Source organism: Ahaetulla prasina, chromosome 3 (genome assembly GCF_028640845.1).
Source record: "Ahaetulla prasina isolate Xishuangbanna chromosome 3, ASM2864084v1, whole genome shotgun sequence".
Taxonomy (NCBI): domain Eukaryota; kingdom Metazoa; phylum Chordata; class Lepidosauria; order Squamata; family Colubridae; genus Ahaetulla; species Ahaetulla prasina.
Genome location: NC_080541.1, coordinates 40462408 through 40481734, shown reverse-complemented (window position 1 = coordinate 40481734; position 19327 = coordinate 40462408). Strand labels below are relative to the sequence as shown.

The 19327-nt window shown below is 35.5% G+C and overlaps 1 protein-coding gene across 4 annotated transcripts in view; it reads left to right on the top strand.

Moving 5' to 3' along the window:
• ZFHX4 (zinc finger homeobox 4) overlaps nucleotides 1-19327 on the top strand; it is a 206346-nt gene that overhangs the window by 167245 nt on the left and 19774 nt on the right. For 3 of the 4 annotated variants that reach the window (XM_058176900.1, XM_058176903.1, XM_058176902.1), the window contains exons 5-7: nucleotides 3707-3829; nucleotides 13967-14100; nucleotides 17799-17999. In XM_058176900.1, coding sequence (XP_058032883.1) covers nucleotides 3707-3829; nucleotides 13967-14100; nucleotides 17799-17999 — 458 coding nt within the window. The remainder of the gene's footprint in view (nucleotides 1-3706; nucleotides 3830-13966; nucleotides 14101-17798; nucleotides 18000-19327) is intronic. The other variant, XM_058176904.1, reaches the window with a different exon arrangement.

Genomic DNA, 19327 nt, shown 5'->3' with positions numbered 1-19327 from the left:
ATATAAAACAAAGGGAGACTATACAGTGTATAATTATAGTGGGGAATAGTGAATTAAACAAAGAGAGGTGGCATCATAACTACGCTCACAAACATAAAGAACCAACAAAGATATTTTTGGATATTCAGTTTTGATTTGTCCAGATTTAAGAGGAAGTATAACATATATGCATATAGTTATATTGTATATCAGGGGTGGGTTCTACTTACCTTTACTACTGCTTTGCAACGAGAGCGTGCATGCAGAAACTTTTGCGCATGCACAGATTATCAGGTATGACATCCGGGCGGGTGGGTGGAACCTCCCACCGCTTTTACTACCAGTTCTTTAGAACCGGACAGAACTGGGAGCAACCCACAACTGTTGTATATGCATATAAATATGTATGCATATATTTTATATTGTATATCAATCAGAACTGGATTCAGAAAAGACTAACAGTAGTTAGACTCCAAACACATGTAATATTTAGGTAAAACTGGTGCTAATATATGTAGTATTATGATGCAGTGATGAATGCTATTAGCTAATAAAAACATGTCTAAATTCTAAATTCTACTTATTTTCAAGGGTGATATTTGTAAAGGCATGAACTAGAATTCCTATATTTAAAATAGGCCAAAAAATCTTACTCAAAACTAAAGCATGATACCAGGCTTCTTTGTTGTATTAATATAATTAAATACATTTTCTCTATACAATCCTTTCCATGGATTTAAAACACGAAGTTATCAAAAAAACCAAAGAAAAGTACATTGCTGTTTTAACAGCGAATACAAATCATTGCCAATTTCACAGTGCATTTTAAACACGCGAAATTCCATTTTATACACCTAAATATGTTGGTTTGCCTAACAGTTTACTTTGTCTTTATTCTACTATTCCATTTGTAACAATGCAAGTTTGTAAGAAATCAGTGTATTTTTTCTGCTTTCCTAAACAGAGTCAAAGCAGATTCCATAATATATTTCTCCTTCCGACATGGATTTTTAGAAGAAAAGCGAAATACAGTTTTGAGAAGAGAGCCAAATAATTTCCTGAATGTGTCTGCCATTGACAAATTAAGATCACCAATTGAAATTTTAATGATGCTGATGCTGATGATGATGCTCATGGGGTGTATACATTGCCTTTGTTTAATTTTTTTCCAGGATTAAATTTTGTAAGGCCTTTAGGAGGCTCGGAGCCAACCTATAATAAACAGCTCTCACCTTCAAAAACAGGCTTTCAGTTCTTGAACATTCGATCTAATTGCCTTGCTACATCAAAGGAAATATCTGAGGACTGAGAAAAATCACAGAGGGGGGGAGGGGGTAAAGGGCACTTCTACTTCCAAAGGTTATGTGCTGGTGGCTTGGTTGAGCCCTGTAAAGTTATGGCCTAAAAACTGCTGTTTGCGATTAAGTTGATGGGCAAAAGTCTACCTAACCATTTCTCCCTGCTGCTGACACAGAGTCTTTGTTCACATTTAGATTTCTCAAACTGTTGCCGGGGTCAGATGGAGGTCAGACACCATGATGATGTATAGGAGAACATGTCTGGGAATTTCTCTCATACTTAAAACACATACCAGAAAAAAAGAGAGCACCCAGCTAAAATTGTCTGATGAGACCCAGATGATGACAGTGTCGCTGTTCTTTTTTAAAAAAAAAAAAATATTCCTTATTTTTCCCTGGTCTAGACTCTGCAAGCACGCCCGTGCACACATACGCCATTTTATTCATGCTTATTCTGACAGCATTTATGCTCCTTCAAAATAAGGATGCTCCGTCTTGTTTTGACATGTCGTTTTCTTTCCCAGCTGGGGATGGACTGGTAAAACAAGAGAAGGGGGAGGAAATCTGCCCATCTGTGAGCATATTCAGCGTGGAATTGCCATAGGTTGTGTTAGACCATGAGTTTTGACTAGATGGGCAATATGCGCATTGTGCACACATCTCTCTTTCTATATCTATTTGCATTAACATAGCACAGTCTAGTCACAATCATAAGCGTACAGCATCGCAGACTGTGCCCTCCCATCACCCTTAATAAACACAGCATTGTTTCCAGCTGTGACTAGGAACCTTACAGTGTTTGATTAGTTATACCACAGAGAGAGGAGGGGGAGAAATAAGCATGCTAATACCAAAGGAATTGTTTATTCCATTCATTGCTGATTATTATTACATCTACATTTTTAAGGAAGACAGGGTTTCCCCCCCCCCCATTTCCTAATGTTTCTGGTTCTCGGAAATATTTCTCTCCAAAAAGCTGCTGATATGTAGCTTGCAGCATAGCGTATTCAAGAAATTAATGCAAAATATCCCACTATATCTATTTCTTTCTTTCCATTTATATCGCCTATGGTAGCTTGATAGTGGCTTCAATTGTTTCCTTGTAGATTCAGCTCCACTGCAAGTAAAACACTAAGTAGCAATTTTTCTGTGCTCAGCTGCTCCACATGACAGAGGATATTTCATTCTGCTGTCAGAATGTTATTAATAAAACATGGGGGGTGGAAGGGGCCACAATTTCCCCTTTCAATCACTATAGCATTTACAATGAAAATTTTATGTAGTGTGTAATTTTGAGTTAATGCTTGACACTTAAAATGTTGGTAGCTGCATTTTGTATGGAATCTGAAGGGTTAATTGTATCATATTCCCCAAGCAAAAAAAAGGCTCTCCTTATCAAAAGTGAATAGAGGCGTGTATGCAAATGTGTGTCTGTGACCCTTTGCCTTTCCAGTGTTAATTTATATGGTCATTAAAGACTTTATGAAATTGAGCAGCCTGGTGTTTTGAATCCCATTTGATCACCTTCTCCCATCCTGCACTGAAATCTTCCTTCCTTCCTTCCTTCCTTCCTTCCTTCCTTCCTTCCTTCCTTCCTTCCTTCCTTCCTTCCTTCCTTTCTTTCTTTCTTTCTTTCTCGTATTGTGATGAAAACAGCATGCTATGCTGTAGGGAGTTGCAAGTCTGGTTATCTGGCATTACTCAGATTGCTAAAATTCATTAAAATGTGACATCAGCACAGTCACAGACAAATGATCACAAGATGAAAAGGAACAGTAGGCCTTTCACGGATTAGTGCTACATGGCCTTAGCCTAGAAGTTAACTGCATAAAAAGATTAATCCACTAGTAGCAACATAGCTAAGATTTACTGAATAATTAAATTGGGTTGAGTTACTGTGAAGATTTTCATGTAATCTAGCTGGTGTGAACATGTAAGTGAGGTGTAAGTAAGGTCACTTTTTTAAAAGGCAATATGCCAAGATGTTTCATTTACCCCAACTGGTTCCTCCTGAAGAAGAAATGTGAGATCTCATATTGTATTTACAGACTTACATTAGCAAATGTATTGATTCTAATCAGATTTATTTTTTTGAGGGGTTTCTCAAATACACTGCTATATATTATTATTATGTTGAATATATTACTTTAGTACTGCTGATAGTAATATACTATTTGTAGCCGATACGATCTACTTGTTCTGTAGCTCTAGTTATCACTGTATGTTTAAAAAATATGGTTCCCGGGCTGCACCATAACAACCCAGATTATTAATAATTGATATCTGATGTCTTTTTAAGTGTCCTTCTTTCAATTTCTGACAATGTCTCATTAAATGTAATCCTGATCTTATTAAAGATCATATTTACACCTCATGTTGAATGGTCCCTAAGCTAGCTTTTTTGTCATTTTTTTAATGCTCATTCGCAGAAGAACAAATTGAAGATGCAGAAGGGTCTACTAAAAGCTCATCAGTGGCTGTTGCTGATGATAAAGACACATGTGAAAAAGAGAGAAATAAAAGTGAAGGCAGAAAAGCTAGTAAAGACTCTGGTAAGATGCTAGATTTTTTTCTCCTCTCTTTTAAAATGGGTATTAAATAGTTGTGTTTGTTTGTTTGCTTGTTTAATTTAAAACTGTCTGGACATTCCTGGTATTATCTATTGCATGTGTATTTTGCATGTGATTTTTATCAGTAGCCTGACATTGACCTATTTTTAATCATAACCATCTGACAGGATAGATGTGGATAAGCTGAAGAATATTATAGAACAACTAGTGAGATTATTTTTTAATCAAATCAGTTTGTGTGCTTGTAATTTTTTTAAGCACCTTTCATTAATCTTAGCTGTACTTGTATTCTTCTGATGGCATATTAATTTTTCATAAGATTCCACACTACTTGAGGAATTTCCCCTGCATTCATGTTTCATCTCTTTGCAGAGCCCTAAGACAATGGGAATGCTTCCCCCCCTCCCCTCCATCAGCTTTCTGTTCTTGATATATGATCACTTAGATTCAGGAATCTTCCCTCTACGTGGCCATTTATCTGGTATTTACAGGGGGGAGAAATACAGAAAATCTATTAAAAGGTTTACAGATGATTTGGCCAAGAAGGAGGAAATATCATTGAAAACAGATTATGAGCTGGGAAATATTGATCTTTAAGAATATACAAAGCTCTGTAATGAAAGCTACTGTCTTTGAAAACAGAACTCCCATGTCATGGCATTTACTTGTGCACAAACAAACCCAAGGCCAGCATCTGGCATGGATACACAAAGCTTTTTCTGTATTTGATTTGGCAAAATGTGACTCCATCCATGCTTTTTATTTATGAGATGGAAATCTATGGTCACAATGAATATTACATTGGCTACTTTTGCTGCACGCTATTCCTAGTTATATTATGCTGGATTCACTGAAGCAGAAGAGGTGCTGAAGCAGGTTGAAAGCTATTAGTTTCAGGTGCTCATATATCTTTTCCTTGAATCCAAATGACAACAGCAGATAAAAGAGCTTGTATTCGCCATAAAGACATTCAGTTAATCAGGAATTATTATTTTACATGCAGATTTATTTTCCTCTAAATGAACCATTACTTAGAGATACTGCTAAATTATTGTTTACTTTGTAAGCAGTAGAAGTATGAAAACACTATTTTTTTTCTTTATGCAAAATTCAGTAATATTTAAGAAATAAAGATTTGGCTCATAGATATATGTCAGCTGTGTATCACTGCTCAGAAATATCCTTAGCACTGATACTATTTAGCTTTTGAAATCAAGAACTGTTCATAACAGAGTGTGTCTGTAGGGATTATTTAAAATATACATGCCCTTTCCTTGGAAGGTAAATCTAAAGGCGGTATTGAAAGACATGCTGCTTCGGCTTATTACTATAGAAGTGTAATGGAAAAAGAGAAATTTTTTTTTGTGAAACATCGGGCTTCTTTGTGTTGTACTCTGTTAAGTAAACTTTATATTTCTGAGATGTTTTCTGTCTAAAATATTTGTTATAAATCATCTAAGTTCTTTGACTAAGTTCATTTTTAATAGGGCAATAGGCAGAAGTGGTGAACTTCAGAAACATAGATAGCAAGTTCCATGAACAATAATTCAAGTTTAATTAGCGTCACCTATGCTCCAGTTGTCCTGTGGTGCATTGGAACACCTTTAGATGCTAAAGGCAGATGCTTTTGTAAGAAGCTTGAAAAAAATTAGTTCACATTTCAGATTCTCAAACTGACCTTTTGAATCCTACAATAGAATTCTCTAAATTAATTCTGCATATAAAGTATTCATTCAGTGAGGTTAATTCTCAACACAGCTGACAACTATGTTTAATGACTGCATAACTGCTTATGTATAATTGAATGTTAATTTGGATTTTCTTCTCCTGAATTAAGTATTGGCAAAGAAATCCCAGAAAACCAACAAGTTAATCATAGCCTTAACAAGCTAGACAAAAAAGTGCTCTCACCCCTTTTTAGCATATAATGCATTAGAAAAGAAGGGATTAACATGTTTGGTGCTCAAGCATTTATATAAATTGTTGTTCTGTATTGCCTTCCTTATCTCAGATGGAGGCTTTCAAAGACTTGGCAACAAGAAAACTATGTTTACTGAATATTGATTTAGAAGACAAGAGTCTTCTAATGCCTCATTTATATTGTCATTTAATTCTAGTGCCACTTTAGATTAATTATAATCCAAATTACAACTCAACACAGTGTGGTAATTAATATGGAATTTATCCAGATTAATACATTTGCATAGAAAATGTAATAAATTTCTGAGATGGCTAAAGGGAACACTACTTAACAAGGTGCTAAATGTAAGGAATAATGGAAATTCATCATTTATTGTGCAATAAAATTATTCTTTAGTTAAATTCTAATTAGAAGGAATCTTATACTGACTTCTATAATTTTTAGTATTATAGTATATTTTAATTACAGTAATTGATGTCAGACGCACTAGCCCTAGTTCTTTAGTTTATAAATACAAGTGTTTATAGGATGTTGTGCTTTATTTCACAAGTTTGTATATTTGATTGATATTCCCTCTTGTAAATTTAACTAACATAATTTATTTAAGTTAACAAATTCATAATCTTTGTTGTTTTAGGATTAAAGAATTATAAAATTGATGATTATATGAATCACACAATTCTGGTTTATGTAAGAAAAATTTACTATTCCATTCTTATGAGATGGACCGGCACATTTTTATTTAGAAATCCAGAAAGAATCACTTAAAGTATGAGTAAGCGTGCCATGCATACACAGTCAATGCATTATAGCTAATGGGGTCTGCTTGCTAATGAGATGAAGTTCTTCTTCCAGAGGAGCATATAAGTGCAAAAGAGAAAAGAAAAAGTAAAATAAAGAAATAATGACTTTTGACTCCTTTGGTAGAGATATGAATAAAGAAAAAGCATCAAACTTACTATAGGGCAGTGATGGCTAACCTTTTCCAGACCGAGTGCCCAAAGCAAGTGCCCAAACCCCCGAAATGCAATGTGTGCACAGCCCCTGCACATGCGCCCTGCCCCCTATGCATGAGCACATGCTTCCTGCACATGCACGTGTGCCCCGCACATGCCCCCTGCGCATGCATGTGTGCCCCCTGCATGTGCTCCACCCACCATGCATGCACAAGTGGCCCCCCGCATGCGCCCCTCCCCCTACTCATGCATGGCAGAGACCCAAAGACCATCTGGCCAACGGGAGGCACGCACGCATGCGCGGCATAGCTGAACTGGGGTGACGGCCCACAGAGGAGGCGTTGTGTGCCATCTCAGCATGTGTGCCATAGGTTCGTCAACATGGCTCTAAGGTTAACATTTGTCTAGATGTATCATGTATAATTTTAATCATCAAATTCCAAAATCAACAGTTCATTTCTTTAAGTTTTTCCCAAAAAATTCAAGATGGTTTGCATGTAGAAATAAAATAAGTCAGTCTTTTCTTTAATCAAAACTGTCAATTTTGCCATCTCTGCCAATTCTATGAGCTTTATCATCATTGCTCCATTGTAGATATTTATCAGTCCTTTCACCATTGTGCATATAAGTCTCACTGCTGTTATCATATACTAAAGCAAAGTTATGTAAGATGTTCCCATTTGTTTGTCCATTAAAGAAAAGAAAAGTAAAATAAAGAAATAATGAATTTTGACTCCTTTGGTAGAGATATGAATAAAGAAAAAGCATCAAACTTACTATAGGGCAGTGATGGCTAACCTTTTCCAGACCGAGTGCCCAAAGCAAGTGCCCAAACCCCGAAATGCAATGTGTGCACAGCCCTGCACATGCACGTGTGCCCCGCACATGCCCCTGCGCATGCATGTGTGCCATAGGTTCGTCAACATGGCTCTAAGGTTAACATTTGTCTAGATGTATCATGTATAATTTTAATCATCAAATTCCAAAATCAACAGTTCATTTCTTTAAGTTTTTCCCAAAAAATTCAAGATGGTTTGCATGTAGAAATAAAATAAGTCAGTCTTTTCTTTAATCAAAACTGTCAATTTTGCCATCTCTGCCAATTCTATGAGCTTTATCATCATTGCTCCATTGTAGATATTTATCAGTCCTTTCACCATTGTGCATATAAGTCTCACTGCTGTTATCATATACTAAAGCAAAGTTATGTAAGATGTTCCCATTTGTTTGTCCATTAAAGAAAAGAAAAGTAAAATAAAGAAATAATGAATTTTGACTCCTTTGGTAGAGATATGAATAAAGAAAAAGCATCAAACTTACTATAGGGCAGTGATGGCTAACCTTTTCCAGACCGAGTGCCCAAAGCAAGTGCCCAAACCCCGAAATGCAATGTGTGCACAGCCCTGCACATGCACGTGTGCCCCGCACATGCCCCTGCGCATGCATGTGTGCCATAGGTTCGTCAACATGGCTCTAAGGTTAACATTTGTCTAGATGTATCATGTATAATTTTAATCATCAAATTCCAAAATCAACAGTTCATTTCTTTAAGTTTTTCCCAAAAAATTCAAGATGGTTTGCATGTAGAAATAAAATAAGTCAGTCTTTTCTTTAATCAAAACTGTCAATTTTGCCATCTCTGCCAATTCTATGAGCTTTATCATCATTGCTCCATTGTAGATATTTATCAGTCCTTTCACCATTGTGCATATAAGTCTCACTGCTGTTATCATATACTAAAGCAAAGTTATGTAAGATGTTCCCATTTGTTTGTCCATTAAAGAAAAGAAAAACATCTGGTTTCAACTGTGTATTCACTTTTCAAATCTTCTGAATTAGAAGACATACTTGATGTCAGTATTTTCTAGCTTTCTTGCCTGTCCACCAAAGATGAAAATATATACCATCTGTCTGATTGTATTTTCAACAAATGTTTGAAATTCCCTTGTACATTTTTGACAGTTTATCTGCTTTCATACACTGGCCATTTTATAAAACTTCTTTTTAAAATTAAAATTCTTTGTAAATTTCAACCATTTCTTCCACATATTCTCCCATTGGCTTAACTATATATTATTACTACTTTTGCCCATTGTCTCATAACAACTTTAATTTGTTCATTCTGTTTCTATTTTCAATAAAGGTTTCTACATCTTAGTAATAAGATTTTTATTTATTACATTATTTTAATATATGATCACCTTTGTACATAACCCCACATAGCAATAAGCAACAGCATGCAGACTTATATTTCACTCTATAGTGCTTTACAGAAAAAATTCAACAAAGCAGCATCAATTAACCATTTTGCTTAAATTTCATTTCCATTCTAAAATAATAATAATAATAATAATAATAATTAATTGGAGTGATATCCATAAAGGGATTTTAATATAATTCTTTATTTATTAAAGAATATTAAAATTCTAAATTGTCAATGTGGAATGTCTAATAAGTGATTTTTAAAATGTACATTAACCTTGCCTTTATCATACTACAAATAGCCATGCCAATAAAATCTTAAATCATGTCCTTCGAAGTCCAATAACATCTCTTTCTTAAAGTCATCCATTCTTTCATTCATATTAAGCAACAAGCTGCAAAATACAATTTTAAATCAGGTAGTTCTAGCTCCCTCTTTCTTTACATACAACAGTGATAACAGTGAAAATTATTCATAAATAATGGTCATTCATAAGACATTTGTAAGTGAGACAATGCAGATTTTATTTATTTGTTTGCATCCCACATTTTTATTATTAGAAATAACTCAAAGCAGCAAACATATCCATGTTTGTGTCATACCCAACAACTGCCATATAAACAGTCTTGTATGAGTAATTTTCACTATCTCTACTTCCTATGTTTCACTTTCCTCGAACTTTAATTGCTTCCACTTGGCTTCTCCTGCCAGAGGGAGTGACCACTGTTCTGTCATATGGAAATATCACTCTGCATTTTCAGAGATTTCTGACCTTCTAAAGTGGTTGGAAACATACTAGAAATAATCTCCTTTGAAGGCTCAGGAATCCTAATGGAATCTGACTGTCTCAAAGGAAATTTCCAGCTGCCATGTCCAGCAGTTCTGGCTCAGGCTATAAATACAATTTAACCCAAGCACCCTTTTTTCTATAGGCATTGCCTGACCATCATCTTGTTTTTTGAAGAACTGGTTGCAATGAAACACACACGACAATAGATGAAATGCACATGGCAAAAAATCTGAAAAGAAGCTGATTAAAATATAAACTTTTTTGAGGGGAGAGTAGTAATGGCAAAACAAATTTATGCCTGCAGTCTGAATTGGTGGAATTCTTTTGAATATTGGCTAACATGATGTGGCAATGGTAGGTTATTGTAACACATATAGACTCACACACATATATAAAACTATATATAAAACTATATATATATAGCTATATATATATATATATATATATATATATATATATATATATATATATATATATATATAAACTATTTATACTATATATAAAACAATATATATAACTATATATATGTATAATTATATATATATATATATATATATATATTTGTTTTCTGAGGTTTTCACGGGTGTTTGTATATAGGTCTTTGGTTGTTCGGATTTTCTCCCGTGTAAAATTGGAAGTGTCTTGGCGACGTTTCGACGAAGTCTCATTCGTCATCTTCAGGCTTCAGCTTCGTGCTTCTGGGAGCAATATATATATAGTTTGTGTGTGTGTGTATGTATACATACGTGTGTGTGTGTGTGTGTGTGTGTGTGTATAATTATATATATGTTTTTGTAGGTTTTCATGGGTATATATATATGCAGGTTTTAGTATGTTCGGGTCTTTTCCCGTGTAAGATTGAAAGTATTTAGGCAACGTTTCGATGAGATCTTACTCATCATCTTCAGGCTGGAGTTTTTTTGGCTTTGTTCTTATGTGAGCAAAAATCCACACTTTGCACATTGTTTGAAGAACTGAGTCACCCATTGGCACATCAAAACAGGGTTCTAAATCTCAATTTTGAGGATAGTTATTGCCTTTCGGAAGAAAGGTGTGGTACTTGCCCTATGAAGGAGATGTAGGCCACCTCTTCTTAAAAAAACAAACATAGTGATTCTAAAAACGATCAGTATCAGAAATGGTTTATACTTTTTAGTATGTGTGGTAAGTTGTCAGTGCCTGGAAATTCTGAATAAATCTTATTTAGATAATGTCTAATTACTTTTGAAGCTTCATGATGGAAAAGTTTCTGACATAGTTGTATGTATGTATGCATTTATTTATTTATCAAATTTATATGCTGCCCATCTCAAGTAATAAAGCATCACTGGCAGAGCATTAATAGCATTGACCATTGCATTTTACGAAAGGAACTCACTCCCCCCCCCATTAATATAAAATCTATTATACAAAAAGTATTTTGTGGTATTCAATCCTGAGAACATAATGGATAGAAATAAACTCCAGATGATAGAAAAGAATTTGGGGGTGGGGAGTTGGATGGGGATTAAGAAATGCTTTAGCTTGAGCTGCTGCCTTGTATTGTATAAGAAAATGTAAATAATTTGTTTCTTTATTAATTTGGACTTTATTAGACAGTTGTATGTTTAAAGATTAGGAAGTGATTATTTTGAATGTGCAGAAGAGCAGCATCCCTTCTGATGACATTAGAAGTATGTTGGTTGGACTTGTTGATGTACTTGATTTTTTTTATATAGACGATATGCTATTGTTGGTTTAGAATCTAAATAGTTTGCAGAAAATACAGTATTAGACTGATTTTATGCAATAAGGAGTATGAATCTGAAAATTAATGTCATTGAAGTATAATGCAGCCGGGTTTTTCAAAGAAAATAAAGTGAACAATTGATACTTGTGACATATGTGATGATGATTCATGTAAACCTAAAGGAAAATGTAACTGCTTTATTGAGTTGCAATAAAGATGTGGCTTTAATTGTGGCTTTCAATAAGCATTGGTTGCCTTTCCCAGAAACCTGAAAAATATCACCACTACTTTAAAGTGAAATGTTACTCTGATACATTATTGTCTGAATCATTTTTTAAGCATGCCTCAGCCTAATATTTATACCCTACATGATAATCACAATTCTTAGACAGAACAAGTTTGTATCCCACCTTTATTATTTTTACAAATAACTCAACGCAGCAAACATATCTTCCTCTTCTTATTTCCCCTACAACAACAACTCCTCTATGAGGTTAGTTGGGCTGAGAGAGAGTAAGTGGCCCAAGATCACTCAGCTGGCTTTCATGGATAAGCTGGATATAGTCCAAATACAAAAGGATAAATGAGTAAGGATCTTGGAATTCCTGACCCACACTTTCAATGTAGTCCTTTGGGAGTCCTGAATCCCATAATCAGAGAAGAGGCAAAGGAATGGGATGTGAGACAGTGCACAAAGCATCCCCAAATGTTATTCATACCATTTTGCTGCTGCCTACACAGCTTAGGGCATTTTAATGCATTTTAATAAGGAAAATACTTTGCTGTGCTAATCTAATTTAAGGGTAAAATGATTGGTATAAGAGATGGATTTTTTTGGTTTTAAAACATGATTATTAATATTTAAAATGCTTTAACCTCCTAGACCCTTAAGATTCTGAAAACCTTAAACCTTTATAAAAGAAATCCAAACAAGGCTTTTTCCATTTGCAATTTATTTGAATAATCTTGATCTTTAATCAATCTAAAATTCTAGCTTTATTTTTAAAGTTTCACTAATTCTGTTTCCTAAATTTAATAAAGGAAATAATACACTGAAATATATAGTACTGTCAATTTTAATGTATTTCTAATAAAATGTATTTATATATTTTGAAGATTTCACATTCAATATATTTTGCTGTTTCTGAATGTACTTATTCTTGCAGGGTTTCTGTTATTTTTCAAATAAAAAGTATTTTTTAATAGAAAGATTTATTCTGTTCCTCTCTCCACCAATACGCTTTCTGTTCGTTATAAGTATTCTGCAAGCTTTTCATCAGTGACAGTCATGACCCTATTTTAAAATTAAAACTAAGACATTAGACAGTAAGGTCAGTTTGTTCATTTATGTGAACTCTGTGTGGATTTTAAAAATCAAGATCCTTCATGCGTCTCCCTTCGACAATATATTTATGTTGGATCTGATAGCAATCAATGGTTTAGCGTCATTGCACTTCAAGATGTATTTGCACCCAGTTGTCCAGTGATAGTGTCCTCACCCTGGAAATAATTTAGTTGCAAATTGACTGGAAGATGGTGAAAATTGAAAGTTAAAATTAGAAATACTCATAATAAACAACAGAAAAAAGGTCAGATGATGCCACACTATGATGAGATTGGAATGGTTGGTAAATGAGGTTTTGTGTTTGTCGTGAGATGTATGTGACCAGACTACCCAATGCTGTTGAAATATCCAGCCTAGCAAAAGAGACTACTCTACAAATTGAGGCGGCAAAGAATTTTCTTATGATCTAGGAAATTATAATTGCATTCTTTTCTTTGATGTGTACTAACCCGGCTACATTAAGAAGCTAGCTCATGCTGGATATTAATTATATTATTAGTACACACTTAAATTTAGCATTTAAGTACAAAACATATTTTAAGTCACTGCATCAGCATTATTTGTCTTTGTGTGCTTAAGCTGGTGTTTTTTTCTTTTAAATGAATTGTAATATGGTTATGCCTATATTATATCTATTGAAATCAGTGGGATTTAATTAGTCATGAATAACTTAAGTCCCATTGATTTCAGTAGTCTTCTAGAGGTATGATGAAAAATGTATTCGACTCAATATTTATTATATGTTTTGCAATAATTGGGAATAATAGACATCTTATCTGAACAACATGACAAATATATTCTTAATTAGATACAGCGAAAAGAAGAATGTTTGGAAATTAATTATTTTGGAGCAAGAACTGAGGCTATGATTTGATTTTGCGTAATGTGGTGTAAAATTTCCGAGTGAAATACTAGAGAGATCTAGTTATTGATTACTGTTTAGGGCAGCATAAGGTTAGCTAAACAAGAGAGAAGAGTACATTTTTAATGTATTTATAGAGTTTGCTCTGCTTCAGAGATAAGTGGGCTGTCACCTTTGTACCTGTTCAGTTTCAAAAAGAGTTCTGCTGTAAGATGAAAACCTACAATATTTAAAAGACTTTTATAGGTCATAGCATAAGATCTAATGACAATCGTAGCTATTTATAATATATTCTTGCATGTTGTTTTGGAAGCAGGAATAAACACACCAGAGAAGGAACCAAAAGTAAATATTGCAGCAGGGGAACAACCACTACTTCCAACTAAAGAAGATGGTCCACCCAAAAAGACCAAATATTCTGATGAAAATAAGTTTGGTCATGACCAGGTAAAAAGTATTATTACAATGTTTCTATCTTAGGGCTTTATTTATGAACAATTTTAGTGAAATACTTTAATTCATCATGGACTTTATTTATGCAGGTTGCAATGAGCCATAAAATGTTTTTCAGCTAAGCATATGAAACTAATATTTCCAAACCAGATTATTAATCACAGTATTACAATATATGATTGCTGTATTTTTTTGACTACCTGGAAATCAAAATGAAACAGCAACTAGTAAACAGATGCTTAGAAGGAAAAAAAGTTCTTGGGATAATAATTATGAAACCCAAATTTTGAATAAAGTGTACTTTTTTCCCAGTAGCTGATACTGTCAAGTAATCCTTCTGAGCTAACCTTTATTTCAAGATGACCTCTATACAGAATTTGAAATATAGCAGGATATTAAAGTGTCTATATATAAAATGCTGGATTAGCAGTGGGAAGAAGCCGTTCTAGCCCATACCTAGGCATAGAAACTGGCTGGATGATTTTGGGCCAGTTGTTGTCTGTCAGCCCTGGATTGGAAAGATAAACAAATCTGTCTGCAACAGATAATGAACTATAATTTACACTTACTTACTTACTTATCAAATGTATACACCCCCTCTCTCTTAAGTGACACTGGGTAGTTTACAAATAAAAGTCATACATCCATATAAAGACACATAGATTAAAACAAAGTTAAAAAAACTGGACAAAAAATTGATTAAAAAATTAAACAGATAGAGGGAATGCCCTAACCATCATCAGATTTGCAGGTCACTCTTAGATCTTCATGCCAATTAGCAGAGCCAGGTCTTGACATTCTTCTGGAAGGCCAGCAGAATAAGTGGCCCACCATACCTCTGGGGGCAAAATTTCCACAGGGCAGAGGAAATAGCATATAAGACTCTCTTCCTAAACCTCACCCATCAAAATTTTGTTGGGAGGGGTCCAGTGGTGTGATTCAAATTTTTTTACTACCGGTTCTGTGGATGTGGCTTTGTGGGCATGGCATGGCTTTGTGGATGTGGCAAGAGAGGGATACTGTAAAATCCCCATTTCCTCCCAATCAGCTGGGACTTGGGAGGCAGAGCATAGATGGGGGCGGGGCCAGTCAGAGGTGGTATTTACCAGTTTTCTGAACTACTCAAAATTTCCGCTACCAGTTCTCCCGAACTGATCAGAATCTGCTGAATACCACCTCTGGTGGGGTCTGCAGTACACCCTTCTTGCTTGACTGGGTGAAACAGATTGACATAATTAGGACAAGACAGTTCTTCAGATAACTTGTCCCGATGCCCTGTAAGGTTTTAAAGGTGATAATCAGCACCTTGAATTGGAAGCAAACTGGCAGCATAGGCAACTCACGTTGCTAAGATGTTACATGCAAAACCTAGAACACACACAAAACTGCCTGTATTCTGCACTAGCTGCAGCTTCCAGATACTCTTCAAGGCTAGCCCTATATAGAGTACATAATTTATATGGAGATGATCAGAGCATGAATGACTGAAAGAAGGTGTTCTTGATCCAGAAAGGATGTACAACGTAACATCCGGCAAAGGCCTGAAACATGGCTGTCACCTGTTTCTCAAGCAGGAGTCATGACTCCAGGGGAACCCCCAAATTACGTACTGGATTTGTCTGGGACAGTACAAACCAAATATGGCAAACTCCTGGATACAGAGGAGCCCCCTACCACCACCACTTGTTCTTAACAAAGTTTATTTGAAGCCTGTTGTTCCCCAGACCCTAATAACCTCTAAGCACAGTAAAAGAGCATCCACAGCATCACTTACTTCACCTGAGATAGAGATATACAGCTGAATGTTATTTGCATATTGATGATATTGTCCCCAGAGTTAAGGTCAGCCCATGGTGACCAATAATTTTACTCAACAGAGGTAAGATTAGAAGCTAAAAAAGAATGTAGATAGTACTGAGCCCTGTAGCATCCACAAAGAGGCTGGACCTCTTTTCCCAGGGGTAAAATGCTCCCAGATCGGACCGGATTGCGTGATCTGGTAGAGATCATGACCAGTAGTTCGGCAATCCGGTAGCAATGGCAGAGCAAAGCGCTGCCCACCCATTTTAACTAAGAAGTAATGTATTTTTAACCTGCACATGCACAAATGTTTTTGCACATGCACAGACGGTCTGTGCATGCATGTGATGCACATGTATGAGCGAAGCGAGCTCACACATGCGACACGTGCACTTCCAGACCGGTAAGGAAGGTAAGTAGCTTTCACCCCATATCCACATTTGCTGGGACTAATCTCAGAGGAAGGAGGTGAACCAGCACAAAATTTTGCCCCACCTCCAGTTCCAAAGCTGACCCCAAAGAATATCAAGGTTGATAGTATCCAAGGCCACTGAGAGGCCCCAATCCTGCTAGAGGTCGCCCAAGATGAGCAATGCTTTTTCTATCCCAGTCAACCTGAAACTTAACTGGAAGGGATCAAGATAATCTGTCTCATCCTGGATTTTCTGGAGCTGCAGTATTACTACTTTCTTATCCATCTTCCAGTAAAAAGGGGAGGTGGGAGACTGGACAAAAATTATCCAGAACTATGGAATCCAAGAATGGCTTGTTGAGAAAAGGGAGCACTGGTACTTCTTTAAATTGCCCAGATACACCCCATGACTCAAGGATGAATTAACCATCACTAGGACCCACCACATGTCATGTGCTGGGTAGCCTTAACTAACCAGGGGGGCATGGATCTATTCACAGATGACTGTACTTACAGTCCTGAGGATCCTGTCCACATCATTGGGCTTTGCAGCAGAATCTCAGATAGTAACCCCAGTCCTTTGGAACTCCATCAGGTTCATCAGTTGCTGGCAGTGGATTGATGCATACTGTATGTCCTATATGCCTGCATAACAGGGTAACATAAAAGAATATCAAAGTTACCAGAGCATGATCTGACCATGACAGAGGGGCTGAAAATAGTTCTCCCCTCAGATCATGTTGCCATTGTTCTGACAGAGTGTGACCACTGTTTCAAGTCAGGCCATGAGTGACTGATTGATGGCCAATGAACTCCTGGGCTGTTTTTAAGGTCTGTCCCGGGATAGCTAATTGAAGGTCCCTAAAATCATAAGCCTTGGAAAGTCCATGGCCAATCCTGAAATGAGTTCCAGCAGTGTAGGCAAGCAAGTTGCTGTGCAGCAGAGAGGCTGATACAATAGCTATTGTCCCAATTGATCCCATGAGTCTATCTTCAAAATCATGGTCTCACAACTGGCAATTTATAGGGCAGCATTTCTGAAGACCAGCATGATAGATTATGATAAAATGATATATTATAGTCCATAACTTTCACTGAAGAAGGTTTTTATCCTGTAGTAGTGGATTGTTTCAGATCAATAATAATTGTGTGGACTTGGGTATGTGTACTGAAGGTATGAAGTCCAAGAATTTTACTTACCTATACCCCCAAACATGTACTCTCTAATGAATAGGCTGCAGATAAACCACCATGTTACTTCTTTTTCATGTAAAATTAAACTGTTTTTGAGGCATTAAAAATGTGAAAATGATGATAAATTCCCAGAAAATATTGTTACCATGAGAGATTGACTAGAAGAAGCAGAAGAAGCATTATTCATTTTTTTCTTGAAGAAAATGTAGTATTTATAGTAGTAATAAGTCATTTTTTTCCAATTTATTTGTCTAATAATCTGAATTTATGGTGTTTTTTTTTCCAGTTTTACCAGTGCCCTTATTGTAACTACAATAGCAGGGACCCAAATCGTATACAGATGCATGTTTTGTCACAACATTCTATGCAGCCTGTGATCTGCTGTCCCCTTTGTCAGGATGTCCTGAGCAACAAAATGCATCTGCAATTGCATCTGACTCATTTGCACAGTGTGTCACCTGATTGTGTGGAAAAACTGCTTATGACAGTAAGTATTTAAAATGTTCATTTTTTTTTACATATATGTTAATTGTAAACAGTGATGAATAAATGCTGGAAATGGAATTAGGAAGTTCGAATAGGGGCTCCTGAGATCTCTACTTCTGTCAATAACTTAGTTCATCTTTTTGGCCTATTCACTTAACCTTAATTTTCAAAGACACAGGAGTCTTAAGCTCTCATTAAAGTCAACCTTTCAAGATCAAGATGCTCACCTCTGTGGCTCCATGCACTTCCTAAAGCAGATTGGCTATTAACTTTTCCCTGTAGGGAAACTTTTCTTCTTCATTTGCTGTAACGTATTGTGACAGCTAAAAGCATTAGAAATTACTATTTCTTTGTATATTTATTTATTTTATTTAGATATCCACCCATATCATGTGTATGACTATGGGAAGCTAATAGTTAAATTTAATGTCAGTTTTATATGAAACTTGTAAATAATGGTGAAGAGCAGCGCAAAAATCTCAGTTCTTTTTATATAGAGGAAAATCATAATTTTGTTTTATTTAGCTACCTTGAATATTTAATAAAAAACAAGTATTAGTCATATAATATAATATGTACATTAGTGGAAAATGTATATTTAAAGAACATTATTACATATAGTCAAATCTGTATGTGTTAAGATGTACAACTGCTTTGTCGCCAATATTATTTTTTTCTTTCAATGTTTCTAAAATACAATACAGATATCACTAGAGGAAACCCTAAGATATTTTTCAGGGATGATGAAATATTTTTAGGACCTCAATGACAGAATTATATAAAAGTCTAGTTAAAACAAGGTAAAATGTCAGACACACATGAATTCTGATAATTAAAATAAAAATAAAACCTTATCGCTCTATTCACCCAGATGTGTGAGATATAAACTAGTTTTTTAGAGCCCTCAGAAGTAGTGCCTTTGTATTACTCGAATAGCTTAAAAATGCCACACTCAACTCAACAAAGTTGAGAATACTGCAAAGTTGGAATACTGCATTCAGTTTTGGTCGCCGTGATGTAAAAAAGATGCTGAGACTCTAGAAAGAGTGCAGAGAGGAGCAACAAAGATGATTAGGGGACTGGAGACTAAAACATATGAAGAACGGTTGCAGGAACTGGGTATGTCTAGTTTAACGAAAAGGACTAGCGGAGACATGATAGCAGTGTTCCAATATCTCAGGGGCTGTCACAAAGAAGAGGGAGTCAAGCTATTCTCCAAAGCACCTGAAGGCAGGACAAGAAGCAATGGGTGGAAACTGATCAAGGAGAGAAGCAACTTAGAACTAAGGAGAAATTTCCTGACAGTTAGAACAATCAATATGTGGAACA